This window comes from Adiantum capillus-veneris, chromosome 23 (assembly GCF_014529385.1).
Source record: "Adiantum capillus-veneris isolate H3 chromosome 23, ASM1452938v2, whole genome shotgun sequence".
Classification (NCBI taxonomy): Eukaryota; Viridiplantae; Streptophyta; class Polypodiopsida; order Polypodiales; family Pteridaceae; genus Adiantum; species Adiantum capillus-veneris.
In genome coordinates, this window is record NC_140953.1 from 13,192,240 (window position 1) to 13,207,059 (window position 14,820).

Consider the following 14,820-nt stretch of genomic DNA (forward strand, 5'->3'; position numbering starts at 1 on the left):
CCTAGCCACTCTCTTGTACTTTGATTTGATTAATATAAAAAGAAATACCGAAAGGGACGCCAGTCTTTGGGGCCAATATCTCTAGGCACGGAACTCCGCTGAGCCAATGTACATCTATTGTGATCTGTGACTTGTTTTGAAGTGGTTATTTGGTGCTATCGCGGTTCATTCTTGACTTGGAGTGTCTAAGTCTGTTAAACAGTGGTATCAGAGCACGGCCGATTTCCCTTCTACGGGAAATCCGATCCCCGAAAATTTTTTTCCGCGGCACCTATGGCTTCAGGCAATGATCAGTCGACTCCCTCTGCATCTGGAGATACGGGCTGGGATCACAACGAAGATTCAGACAGAGAGTATGGCCCGCCTCGGCCTACTCAGGCGAAGCAAAGAGAGATGGAGCGTCGTCAATTGATTGGCGATGCAACAAAGATGATGCTCAATTTTGCCAAGGACCTGAAGATGGCAAAATATATGAACCAGACCTCTTTGGATGAGGTACAGATGGAGTGGCAAAGAACCACAACACCACTCCCGAAACCCGCTCTCAAGAAACCTTCTACCTCCAAGAAATATACAGAGAAGGAACTAGAGAACGTGGTTGATGCACGGATTGCTCAACTTTTCGACGTGTAAAAGAAAGGCAAAAAGCACGGCAAAAAGCAGAAGAAAGGCACTGACTTCCCGGGATATTTGGGTCGTCGGTCTACATTTGACAAGGCAAAGAAACAGAAGAAGCGTGTTCGATTTGAAGGAGTACCCAGTTCTTCTTCTTCTGACAGTTCTTCTAGCTCTTCAGATTCGAGCGAAGAAGACAGAAAAGGTAAAAAGCGAAGCAAGAAACAAAGCTTCGGAAAGGGCAAGAAGAAGGCTACATCTCGCCCAGAGACTGACAGTTCTACTAAGGACTCGTCTACAGACAGCTCAGATTCCGATGACGGGAAGTTTTATGCAAACAAGAAGAATTTTTACAAAGCTAACCAGTATGACCTTCTCGAAGATAAAAGCAAGAAAGTCTGAGAGTTTAAGGAAGGTGGCCACTCGATCAAGTTTGATACTTTTCAGGATACTCAGATGCTTCGAAGGCTTTGTCTTTTATACAGCAGTTTGACATCGCTTTCGCGGGAGGATGCTATTCAGAGCACTCCAAGATTCGGAGAGCTACCTCTTACCTTAAGGGGAATGCTCGTACTTGGTGGTCCACGCTTCTTTTAACAAGAGTGTGCCAGTTAAATGGCTGAAATTTAAGAAGCTTTTTATTTCTTCTTGGTTGACGCAAGAATATGAACGAGATGTACGAGCTGCTTGGAACCATCTTCGGATGACCAAGAAAGATACAATCAATGCTTATTGTGAAAGATTCTGGAGTTCTTTTCTACCCGCCTCTTCATTCAAGAAGATCTCGTTCAGAGAACAGATTGAGCGGTTTACCTTGGGTCTACCTAAAGAGATCCGAGATCACTGCTTGGAACAGAAGTCAGCTTCTATTCAGGAGTTGATGAGTCATGCGAAGCGGGGCTTTGCCATTCACTCTGGCAGTCCGACCTACCCCACAGATGAGGCCATGACACAACGAGCCGAACAGACTTCTCGGAATGAAAGTAGAAAGAAAAAGAGCAACCCAGAGAAAAACGATGCACGACCCAAGCTTACTCCTGAGGAGAGAGCTCGCTACATCAGAGAGGGGAAGTGCTTTGGATGTGGGGAACAGGGACATATCTCCGCGAAGTGCCCTAATAAGGCACAGAAAGAACAGAATGATAAAGACGACGACAGGTCTGAGAGTTCGAGAGCAGCTGAGGAATGTGGCAGAAAAGGCAGATAGAAAAGCAGAACTGGTACCACATGGCGTGGGACCTGCACCGAATCTAATGAATGAAAGTACAAACTTTGCCACTTTTGGGGCAAAGTGAAGGATCAGGAAGCTCTTTTGAAGGAGCCAAGGCAAACTTCTTTTCACTTGGAATTGGCGGCTCGATTTGGAATTACGCCCGACAGACTAACGCCACAGGCAAAGGTAGTTCGACTGGCACCCGGATGGGATGTTGCCATTACACCGAGCATTGGCAAACTTTGTTTGCAATGACAGGGGTGTTCAGGGTACGCGAGTGACGTTCTACTCAGGATCCCTTGGTACCACAAGAACTACGCCGTGGTTGACTACCGGGCCGAGAAAGCGACTTTGATAAATGAAGGGCTTAGAGATTGTACTTGATGAACTTCAGTTTCTTACTCATTCTTTTGGGAGAGAACTCACGATGGATAAAGGTTGAATATGTTTTGACCTTATCAAAAGAACGTCAGGATTTTTCTCCACACTCATGCCGATTGCCTTTCAGAGGGCCTGAAGATCAAACCATTGATCTAATACCTGGAAGCATGCCACCGAATCAGCCACCTTATCGTGTGAGCCGAGTACAGAATGAAAAGATTATGAACCCAGTGAAAGACCTCTTGGAAAAGGGTCTTGTCCAGCCTAGTACTTCACCGTATTGCTCTCCAGTGTTGTTGGTTTTGAAGAAAGACGGCTCTTGGAGAATGTGCATCGATTATAGCGCTCTCAACAAAATCACCATCAAGAACAGATTTCCGATTCCTAGGATCGATGATATACTTGACAGGTTACAGAGATCCTCGTGCTTTAGCAGGATTGACTTGAAGAGTGGATATCATCAGATCAGGATAGCGCCAGGAGATGTCTACAAGACAGCTTTTCGGACGACTTTTGGGTTATTTGAGTTTTTGGTGATACCTTTTGGCTTAACCAATGCTCCTGCGACATTTAACCGGATGATGGACAGGACTTTTCGAGAGTACAAGCTATTTGTTGGCACTTTCTTTGACGACATCATTGTTTTCTCCAAGAATGAGGCAGAACACAGAGATCATCTGCTTCAAGTCTTTCAAGCATTACGAGATCACACGTTAGTGATTAATGCAAAGAAAAGTGAATTTTTCCTACCAGAGAGACACTTTTTGGGACACATTGTGTCAGCAGCAGGAGTGCAAATGGACGCGGCCAAGATAGAGACTATCCGTGATTGGCCCGATTTGAGGAATATCCATGAAGTTAGAAGCTTCTTGGGACTGTGTTTGTACTATAGGCGGTTCATACGAAAGTTTGCAATGGTTGCTTCCCCTTTGCATACCTTGACACAGAAAGGAGTACCTTTTTCGTGGGGACCCACAGAGGTGACTGCCTTTCGGACATTGAAAGAGAAATCGACTACGGGACCTATTTTGAGTTTGCCAGACTTGCAGAAGTCATTTGAAGTATATTGTGATGCTTGTGGTCGTAGTCTGGGTCTTGATGCAAGAAGGCCATGTCATAGCTTACGAGAGCCGTTTGTTCTCTAGGCCGGAGATGACAACACAGATTTATAAGAAAGAGCTTTTGGCGGTTATCCATGCTCTTACTCAGTGGCGGTATTACCTACTCAGAGCGGATTTTATTGTCTTTACAAACCATTAGAGTTTGCGCTACTTCTTGTCACAGAAGCAGCTTTCTGAAAAGCAGATGCGGTGGGCGAACATCTTGTCACAGTTCCACTTCCAGATTGTCCATGTGCAAGGACAGAAGAATGTGGTGGCAAATGCTTTGTCTCGGAAACCGTTGGTTCTGGCTGTTTCCGCGATACATCATAGTAGCTTCAAGGATATGGTCGATCAGTATGCCACAGATACAAATTTTGCAGATATTTTCACACGGATACGGGATGGGGAGACAGTAGCTGGATACTCCCTTCAGGAAGGCTACTTGATGAAAAAGACTATGTTGTGCGTTACACAGCCGTTGAGGGATAAGGTTATGACTGAATGCCACTGTCCACCTTTTACGGGTCACTGCGGCATTGCTACCACCATGAAGGGGGTAGAGAGAGACTTCTTTGGGCCGAGACTCAAAAAGGATGTGGAAGAGTTTGTGCGCAGTTGCTTGGTATGCCAGAAGGTCAAGTTTGACAAACATAAGGCACAGGGATTGTTACAGCCTTTACCCATACCCACCCACCCCTGGGAAAGTATTGCAATGGATTTCATTTTTGGTCTCCAAAGAACACAGAATGATCACGATGATTTTCCGATTACATGGCACGTCTGAGACGATTGTCTCCGACAGAGACCCCAGATTTATGAGTTTGTTTTGGAAGGCAATTTGGGAGAACATTGGCACGCAGTTGCAGTTCTCGTCATCGTTCCACTTGTAGACTGACGGGCAATTTGAGATTGCCAATTCAATGATTTTAGATTTTTGAAGTCTTGTATCTCGGATCAGAAGACTCAATGGGAAAAGAACTTACCTTTGGTGGAATTTACCTACAATAACACGATACACTCTTCGACGGGGAAGACGACATGTGAGATTGTTGAAAGTGCTGCGAAGGTTCCATCCTTCCTGAGCACGAAAGATTAGATATTTGAAGCGGATGAATATTCGCGAGATTTGGATACGGCTTTTGCCAAGGTTCGCTAGACTTTGCAGGAGTCTCAAGAATGACAAAAAAAGGCAGCGGATCGCCATCGTCGCGACTTGAAATTGAAGGAGGATGATTGGGTGCTCTTACGTTTTGAGAAGGCACGCCTACGAAAGAAAAAGGGAAAGGAGAGGCTTTTCCCAAAAGCTTAGTATGCGATACTACGGACCTTCCCAGATCACTGACAAGATAAATGATGTCTCCTTCCGATTGAAACTGCCATATACTTGCAGGATTCACAATGCATTGCATCTGAGTCTCTTGAAACCTGTTAAGGGTGATGTGCCTGATGATGGGGAACCTGATGAGCAACCCGAAGTGGAAGAAAACGAGGAGATCCTTGTTCATGAACAGATTTTGGCACATAACGATACGAAGAAAGGTAAAGTCCGAAGGCGGTTCTTGGTTAAGTTCAAGAACTTTCCTGCATTTGATGCGAAGTGGATGGAGGAGGAGGAACTAGCAGATACTCCTCGGATTGTGAAACTTTACCTCGATGTTTTGGTTTAGCATAGTCTACTCCAAACGGAACCCAGAATTCAGCTTGGCCGGAGATCTGGTGCAGTGGGATGCACAAGAGGGGAGTCACTCCGCTCCCTTGTCAACAGATGCCTCGATTTGATACTAAAGTCACTCGATGTCTCTTTGAGCTTCAGGGATACTGAGAGCTGACAGTATTCTGCTGGATGACTTTATGAAATGGAATTCCTGATAATGATACTGATTTGTTCTTGACTTCTTTTGAGTGCAGGAACTGATAGCCGAAATGACTGCAACGTTTTGGTCTGATTGATCTCGAATAGACATGGTTGCAATAGGGGTTAGTCAATCGGACATCGATGAGGTCCCGATTGGACCTAGATGTGATTGCTAGCTACATTGCCGATAAATCATGGTCTAAGATCCGAATGAATGTTGAATGTCATGTGATGTCCTGTGATGTCATGTGATGTGACTGTCGATTTTGTACATGTGCTAGATGTGTGTTCCTAGTACGTAAGTACTAACAATCAGTGTCTGCTAAGACGGTTTATGACTTTTGTCGGTTTTGTAGGCGTAATCACGGTCGATTACAATGCTTTCAAGAGGGGGGTATTCACAAAGTGATGACGTGGCTACGGACAGCAGAAACCCTAATTTCTGCCAGAAACCCTAAAATTCCTGCAAACCCTAATTCTTGCCAAAAACCCTAATTTCCGGAAATCGCGGAGGCTATTATTAAAATATATATATATATATATAAATTGAAAATGATGAGCGACGCAAATTTTGCTTTTTCTCTACAATATGAGAAAGAGAGAGAGAGAATGCTTTTGCTTTCAAGTTTTGACTCTCTGTGGGAGAGAGAGAGAGCAATTGCTTTTGATTTGAAGCTTTTGGGGCTTTGCTTTTGGGCATCCCTTGTAACCTTTAAATTAGTGGTGAGGGCCTCACTTCTGAGAGCATCTCGACGCAAAGTCTGAGAGTGAAACCCTAGCCACTCTCTTGTACTTTGATTTGATTAATATAAAAAGAAATACCGAAAGGGGCGCCAGTCTTTGGGGCCAATATCTCTAGGCACGGAACTCCGCCGGGCCAGTGTACATCTATTGTGATCTGTGACTTGTTTCCAAATCCATCTAGCGTTTTCAACTTTCGGCATTCCGGATCAGAAAGGCAGGCCAGCGTTTTGGTTTTCAGCCATCAACACTTGCAGATGAGCCCATAGCCTCGCAGATCCTCATCATCCCTTCAGTTCAGCCATCCTTTTCCATTTCAGCCCGCAGATTTCAGATTTCAGCATCAGCGTTTTCAGTGCATCGTCATCGAGTCATCGTCATTGTCGTCCTCTCCGACACAACGTCAGTATTCAGTAGCAGATCAGCATTTTTCAGATTTCAGCAGACCAGCCCTAGCATTTTCAGTCTTCAGCACGTCCTTGTCGTCGCCATCATCATCGTCGACATCGTCGGCAAGTCCATTGCATCTAGACCTTTGTACCAGATTTGTGCAATCTAAAGCATAGACCTATCTCGCCATAGAGGGGGGCCCTTGAAGGGGGGTTTGAGAACCATCTGGTGTCGTATTCTCTCTCTCTCTCTCTCTCTCTCTCTCTCTCTCAGCACTTTCATTCACAGTAGCATTCACTTTGTTGTCATTGCACTTGCACTCTCTCTCTCTAAGAAGAACGGAAGGCTCTCCCTCCAGTAAGTAAAAACGAACCCTTGAGCAAAGTTCGGAGCACTCATCCCGAGCACTATCAACATTCACTTCCGCTGCACCTTACAGTGTCGCTCTCCTTTCTCTCTCCCTGTGCACATCTCTATTGCATTCTCTCATTCCCTCTCTCCAGGGAAAAGTAACAGGAACCATCATTCAAGCATAAACAAATCACTAACGCAAGAAAAGAATTGAAGGATTGTGGAAGTGTAAAACTAGATCTTCACCATTTCAATACCGATGCAACTGACATTGATATCACAGCTTTGAAGATTTAGCACTAATCCGCTAATCCCCAAAAAGTGTTTTTTTCTCTTGCATTTTTGGTCATGTTGGCAACCCTTCAAGGTATACTTCTGTAACAAACTTGGGCACCCCAAGTCAAGACTCTATCGCGACACAGCAGAGATTCGCTTCAAATTATTCACAATTCACAATAAAGTCGACACGGCCCTGCGTAGTTCCGTGCCAAGAGGTATTGGCCCCAAAGATTGGCGCCCCTTTCGGTATTTCTTTTTATATTAATCTGTGTGCAAAGTACAAGCGAGTCCCTAGGAACTCACACTCAGACTCTGCATCCACATACTCTGAGTAATGAGGCCCAAAAAGACCTATTTCTTGTTACAAGGGTTGCCCAAAAGCGGAACCCCAAAAACTCAAACTCAAAAGCTTCAACTCAAAAGCATTATACCCAAAAGCTGCCAAAAGTCAGCCAACGTAATTTACGAGCGTCCGTACACTACCATGTCAACAGGTCAACGAAAATTGCCGCGATCCATACGGCCTGCCACGTCAACATGTCAACGCGTTTTTCGACAATTTTCCCGCTGGCCTGCTGCCATGTCAACCTGTCAACACATTTCAGGGGTTGTGTGTGTGTCCAGGGGTCAGCCATGTCACCAATTTGTGGCATACCCCCCTCTTGAAAGAATTGTAATCGCCCTCGATTACGCATGCAAAACAGACAGAGGCCATAAACTGTCTTAATAGACACTGACTGTTAGTACCGACGCACTAAACACAACACATCTAGTACTTGTACAAATCGACAATCACATCATCGGACATCGTAGGACATCACTTGACATCACAGGACATCACATACAAATTCATTCCCAATCTCAGACCATGATTGCAATCATTTCGTCTTTCAATTCCTAGACGCAAACAAGTCAAGCACAAATCAATCATATTCAATTTCAGGAATTTTAGTTCATAAAGTCATTCAACAGAATACTAGCAGCCCATCAATATCCCTAAAACCCACAAAATCGGGGTAATCCATTGACAAAGAGCGGAGTGACTCCCCTCTTGTGCAAACCTACTGCACTAGATTCACCCATGCTGAAATCGGAGTTCTATCGGAGTAGACTATGCTAAACCGAATGCTTCAAGGTAAAGTTCCAAAATCTGAGGAGTATCTACTAGGTCCTCCTCCTCCATCCACTTCGCATCCAATGCAGGATAGTTCTTGAACTTAACCAAGAACCGCCTAATCACTTCACCTTTAATCTTTCTGTCTTTGTGTGCCAATATCTGTTCTGGAACGAGTATCTCCTCACTTTCCTCCACTTCGAGTTGCTTATCTGGCTCCCCATCATCGGGCACATTGCATTTAAAAGGCTTAAAATAGACTCACGTGAAATGCATTGTGAATCTTCCAAGTATCGGGCAACTTCAGTCTAAAGGAGACAAATTTATCTTTTCATTTATCTAGAAAGGGCCCTTTGGAAAAAGCCACTCCTTTCCCTTTTTCTTTCTTAGGCGTGCCGTCTCAAAAGGTAAGAGCACCCAATGGTCTTCCTTTAATTGCGACGATGTCGATCTGCTGCCTTCCTATGTCGTTCATGAGATTTCTCTAAAGCCTCCCAAACCTTGGCAAAATCAGTGTCCAAGTCCCTCGTGTATTGGTCCGCTTCAAAAATCTTATCCTAGGTCTGGGGAATGTTCTAATCTACCAGCTTATTCCCTTTTTACTTTCTTTCCTTGTGTCCTGGGACCTGCGAGTAGCATCTTTCACTTCCCTGTCCATTGGCAGTCAGAGTCAATCATCGAAACCCTAAGACGCACTATTATCTGATTCCTCTTTCTCTGGAATCCTTTGATGAACTTACATCTGGTTTCCTTAGTTCGTCAGAACCCTCTGATTCGCCAGAATCCTGTGATGAGCTATCATCTGGTTCCGTTCACTGGCAAACTCTTGCCTTTTTGAGATGAATACTATTATGCCCGTTGCATAAGTCAATGAGCAAGAATGCATTCCAAATCGTTACTTAGTCATGTCCCATAAGTCTCTGAATGGAGTCAAACTTCTGGTTTAAAGCACAGTCTTGAATCTCTTTAGCAAATCATAGCAAAACCGCTCAATCTGGTCTTTCAAAAGAATCTTCGACAAGTATCCCAAAACCTCTGGGCAATAGTCATCCAATGTATCTTTCTGAGTCATTTTCAAGTGATGCCAAGGCATAATGACATCTCTTGCATATCCATCGTTCTTTTCAAGTAAGATGCCGACTTTCGCTTCCTGGAATGTTTTGAGAACCACACTCTAGAGAAGGCGATGTCAAACTCTTGTTCAACTCAAGGGCTCGATGGGTGTCCTGGCCTGACTTCCTTCCTTGAACTCCTTGGTTTTCTTGTTGATCTGGTCATTGTCAAAAGAGGATGACCTCTCCTCCTCTAAACGGCTAGATGGCCTTCCATGCCTTCTAGACTTTGTTTCAAAAATATTCTTCAAAAGAATCTTGTCTTAGGTGCTTAGAAATTGAAGAAGCTTCTTAGCACCCTCGAACACTTCAAATGGCGTGTTTTCCGTGTATCTTTGTAGGCAAACTCCACCAAGGGCAAATACTTTTCCCATGTAGTCTAGTGATCTAAAGAAGAAGACTTCAAAAAATTCAAAACCATTAAATTGGCTATTTCCAAATTGCCCATCTGTCTGTGGGTGGAACGAGGACAAGAACTGCAACCACGTGCCAATGTTCTCCAAGATTGTCGTCCAAAACAACTAATAGATCGGGGATCTTTGTCCGAAACAATGGACTCAAACATGCCATATATTCGAACAATTTTGCCAAAGAATCGGGCTTAACTGTCTTCTTTACTGCAAAGCAGTGAGCCTGCTTACTGAATCTGTTGATGACCGTCGAAAGGCCATCATGCCCACTTTGTGTCTTCAGGAGATAAATGATGAAATCCATTGCAATACTTTCAGAGGGGCGGGTGAGAATGGGTAAAGGCTGTAGTAATCCCTACGCCTTATGCCTGTCAAACTTGACCTTCTGGCATACTAAACAATTGCGAACAAAGTCCTTCTCGCCCTTCTTGAGGCTCGGCCAAAAGAAGTAATGCTCCACACCTTTCAAGGTGGTGTTGATGTCGCGGTGACCCGTAAAAGGTGGACAATGGCACTCAATCAGAACCTGCTGTGTAACGCACAACATCGTTTTCTTCATCAAGTAGCCATCCCGTATGGAATATCCCGCTACTACCTCCCCTTTTTGTAGTCGAGTGAATACATCCAAAAAATCCAGATCTGTGGCGTACTGATCAACCATGTCCTCGAAGCTTCTATGATGAATCGCAAAAATAGCCAAGACTAGGGGCTTCCGAGACAAAGCATCTGCCACCAAGTTTTTTTTCCCTGAACATGGACAATCTAGAAGTAAAACTCTGACAAGATGTTAGCCCACCGCATCTGCTTTTCCGAAAGCTGCTTCTGTGACAAGAAGTAGGCTGTAGCGTAAACTCTTATGATCAGTGAAGATCGTGAAATCGGCTCCGAGTAGGTAATGTCGCCACTGAGTAAGAGCATGGATCACTGCCAATAGCTCTTTCTCATAAATCTGTGTTGTCAATTCAGGCCTTGAAAACAATCGGCTTTCATAGGCAGTCACATGGCCTTCTTGAATTAAGACCGCTCCCAGACTACGACCACAAGCATCACAATATACTTCGAATGGCTTTTGCAAGTCTAGCAAAGCCAACACTGGTCCAGTAGTCAGTTTTTTTCTTTTAAGTGTCTGAAAGGCAATCACCTCTCTGGGTCCCCACGAGAAAGCGACTCCTTTCTATGTCAAAATATGCAAAGGGGAAGCTACCCCTACAAGCTTTCGAATGAAACACCAGTAGTAAGAACAGAAGCCCAAGAAGCTTCTAATTTCATGAACATTCTTCAAGTCAAGCCAATTGGGGATAGTGTCACTTTTGACCGAATCCATCTGTACCCTTTCTATTGAGACGATGTGTCCCAAGAAATGTATCTCGGGCAAGAAAAACCCGCTCTTTTTCACATTTATAAGCAATTTATGCTTCCTCAGTGTCTGGAAAACCCACAAATGATCGGTATTCTCTGAAAATCCAAAAAGGAGTCCTGAAAGCTATCTTGTAGACGTCTCTAGGAGCAATACAGATCTGATGATAATCACTCTTCATATCAATTCGGCAAGTAGAATTCTGAAGTCTGTCGAGTATAGCATTGATCCTCGTAATGTCAAAATCTGTTCTGGTTCATTGTTTCTTTACCTTGGCTTCGGCTAACACTGTGAGGTGGCCGGTTCGGAGGTGTACTACCACGAATCAATCATGTAATCTTCACGACGTAAAGGAGGTAACTCGCTTTGTACGCCTTCAGAGAAACAGTCAACCCCTAATCCAGAAATCTTGTCGTTCTTTTTCGAGGTCAAAACATATTCGACCTTCAATCATCATTCAGTTCTCTCAAGAGAATCGAGTAAAGAAACTGAATTTCATCAAGTACAATCTCTTTGCCCTTCATTTGTCAAAGTCTCTTTCTCAGCCTGATAGTCAACCACGGCGTTGTTCTTGTCATACCAAGTGATTCCTCGAAGGACATCACACCCTTCCAAAGGCATGATATAACATTCCTTGTGTCCTAAACACCCCTGACATTGCAAACGAAGTTTGCCAATGATCGGTGTAATGGCAGCATCCCATCCGAGTGCCGCTAGAACTGCCTTTGCCTATGGCCTCAGCCTGTAGGGCGGAATTCCAAATCGAGCCGCCAATTCAAGTGAAAAAAAGTTGGCCTTGGCTCCTCCATCAAAGAAAATAAGGGCTTCGTGATCTTTAACTTCGCCCCAAGTGCGGCAAAGTTTTGTACTTTTGTTCATCTGATTCGGGTCGGGCCCCACGCAATGTGGTACCAGTTCTGCTTTCATCTTTCCTTTCTTCCGCATTCGACTACTGCTCTGTAACTCTCAAATTCCTCTTCCGGTGGTCCTTTGGTTCATCTTCTTTTCAAGAGTTCTTGTCTATCTCTCTCAACGAATACAAGTTCTGCTTTTCTGCACCCGTCTGTCCTTTCGGCTTTCCTCCTAACCTGAGAGGAGAAGCAATGGCCACACGCCATCTCGAGTAAATCGTATCAATCGAGTAATTCTTCAGGTGTTTTGCCAATCTCAGATCCCTGGAGTACTTAATCAATTTGTACACACATATGCCAATCTGCAATTGACGTTTATACTCTGTTCTGGCAAACTTGTCCGTCGAAAAAAAAATTGCCCAAATCTTCATTCTTTTCTTCAATTCCCGTGCTGGATCTTCAACTTTACTTTGCCTTCCCACTGAGAGGTGTCATCTCTTACAAATTCTTCACGAGAACCCATGTGTAATCTGGGATTCTTTATGGTTTTATGCCCTATAAGACAAAGCGATGAAGACGGGAGCGCGCACGATGCGCGACGTATGAAGGGTGGGAGTGGCTAATAAGTCAGGGGTTGGGACACGAATTTCCAAAAGTCTGCGTGTGCTGCAAAAAGGATCGGATCCTCCGCCTCTGGAATGCAGATCACGGACTCAAATGTTAAAAATACATTGTCAGCAGCCAGGGAGAAATGACGCTATGAACGTTTTCATTAAAAGCACACCAAGGTGGCAAATTTAATAGCGCTAGATTTAGAGGCTGCGATATAGAAAAGTTTAACACGAGAGTAATAAATAAACAAACGTTTCTAGCAAGTTAGCGATCAGACAGGAGAGGAAGCGCTAGATCCAGAGGGTGGCACCAGCAATAGAGAATCTCACGATGACAACCAGGTGCTCTGATACCATGTCGGAGTGTGTAGTGGAAGAGGGAGATGATGACACACAAGAGTAAAAGAAAGAGGGAAGAGAGAGACACGTGGATCAAAGAATGGCGAACTTTGTAAATGATACAAGATAAAGGACAGAGAGCCCCCCTAGGCCACATACATAGTGATCCGTGGCAAAGTCAGGCCAATATCTCTGTCTAATACCTCGACCAAAAATAAAACCCTCATCCTAATAACAATAATAAAAAAGGCCAAAATAGGCATGTACTCCAAATTAGATCAACTGTTGTAAGACTGTATATTGATGCAAGGTTGGGCAAATATCACCATGACCAAAAATAAAACCCTCATCCTAAAAATAATGAAAATGGCCAAAATAAGCCTGAGATAGGCAAAGTGCTGGTGCAAACCCTAAACGTGCCTGAGATCCCCTCCCAACAAGTGTATGAATGGCCAACCCACAACCAAGGGCCAATGCACATGTGGTGAGACGCCTATAAACCAGAGGAAAAGCAATTGAAAGGTGAACACAACACTCCAACATAGCTCAAGTCAGCTACATAGGAATGAGCCACACAAGGCCGGCAGGCAGCACAGCAACAAAGAAGCCCTCTCTCCCTAACCCTAGGTAGAAAGCCAGGGAAATGAACCTCCAAAACTCTAACCACAAGTACTCCAAATTAGATCAACCTCTATAAAACTGTTTATTGATATCATGAGTTAACAAACTATGCATTATAAGAATGCCCAATCAAAAGCTGCAAATATATCAACCTCTAAGAAATCTGCTTGTCACTCGTGAATTAAGAAACTATGTTTGTTATGCACAGTAGAACCATGCACAATGCACCATACCAGGCAACGTCATAAAACCAAAATCCTACCTTGAAGTTTCTTGCCGTTGTGATGTCCTTGAAGGAACATGCTTCACATGTCTCCCTTGCACAGGAATTTTCAAAGTTTGATGAGCAAACATGTGCAGATCTGTGGCCAACCCATTAGCTCGCTTAACATCTGCAACCTAGCAAGAAAATGGCTTTGTCTATTTAGGTCTGCCATGTATAGCTGAATGTTAAATCTTACCCTGATTACAAATTGGACAATGAGTCTATCAAAGTGACTGAGCAGGTCCTGATCCTAGAACTTAAGGAGATAAAAATACCTTTAGTATACTAGATTAAGACAAACATAAAAACACACAACCAAGATGCAAAGAAACTGGGGAAAATGATCAATTCTACGGTAAGTTGCATGAGACTTTCTCATGCATCAACTACTGATTCTGTTTTCCAAAATGCCAGCTGAGGTTGTCCAAGCTCAGTCGGACATTGATAAACACATGGTGAGAAGAACTAGACCACCTGGTGAAAGACCAATAGTGGTAGCGCTCCTGTTGTGCTCAACTAAATGATGCCTCTTACTGAGCTCAATCCTTGTGTTAGATGATTTACATGTGCAAAAACAAGGAAGTTGCCGACAAGCTAGAAAAGATGCTTTCAAACAATCACCTCAACTCCATATTTGATGGCAACACCAGCTAAGGTATCATGATTGGAGACACGATGTTCTAAGTAGTCCTTGCCATCACATGACTCATCTGCAGCAGCGTCTCTGCTAGATGAAGAAAACGGCCCATCCCGCCGCATCGTCACCCTTATTAACGATCGGATCGGGTGTGCATCACCATAGCCTGAGCTCCATGTCCCGCTAATGGAGAAATTTCTGATAGCGATCAGAGCTCTCGAACGTCGTTTGATCTCTTGGAGGGAATGTGCGTCTGTGCCACCGCGCGTTGGAGAGAGAGTTCTTTTCTGATCGTTCTATGCAACTGCATTGAGATTCTGGATACTAAATGCATAAAGCGCGTAGTAAACAATTAGGAAAATGGGGCCAAAAAAATAAGACGTGTCGTCATCCCCTAACTCACCACATTAGGCTTACTTCTTGGGTCATGGCAACTCGCAAGTCGGGGAGGGGGGGGGGGACAAATCTCTCTCTCTCTCTCTCTCTCTCTCTCTCTTTTTTCGTGCAGAAAAAGTGGTTGTATCGTGTGTACAAAAACAGTGCTCAATGACCTATCATTCGAGAGGATGTACAAG

At 44.1% G+C, this 14,820-nt stretch overlaps 1 protein-coding gene across 2 annotated transcripts in view; it reads right to left on the reverse strand.

Moving 5' to 3' along the window:
* LOC147427435 (uncharacterized) overlaps nucleotides 1-14,573 on the reverse strand; it is a 78,727-nt gene extending 64,154 nt beyond the window's left edge. The window contains exons 1-2 of one of the 2 annotated variants that reach the window (XM_086496971.1): nucleotides 14,230-14,573; nucleotides 13,606-13,742 (exon numbers count right to left, since the gene is read on the reverse strand). In XM_086496971.1, coding sequence (XP_086353097.1) covers nucleotides 13,606-13,742; nucleotides 14,230-14,367 — 275 coding nt within the window. In that variant the 5' untranslated portion in view covers nucleotides 14,368-14,573. The remainder of the gene's footprint in view (nucleotides 1-13,605; nucleotides 13,743-14,229) is intronic. The other variant, XM_086496972.1, reaches the window with a different exon arrangement.
* Between the last annotated feature and the right edge of the window lie 247 nt (nucleotides 14,574-14,820).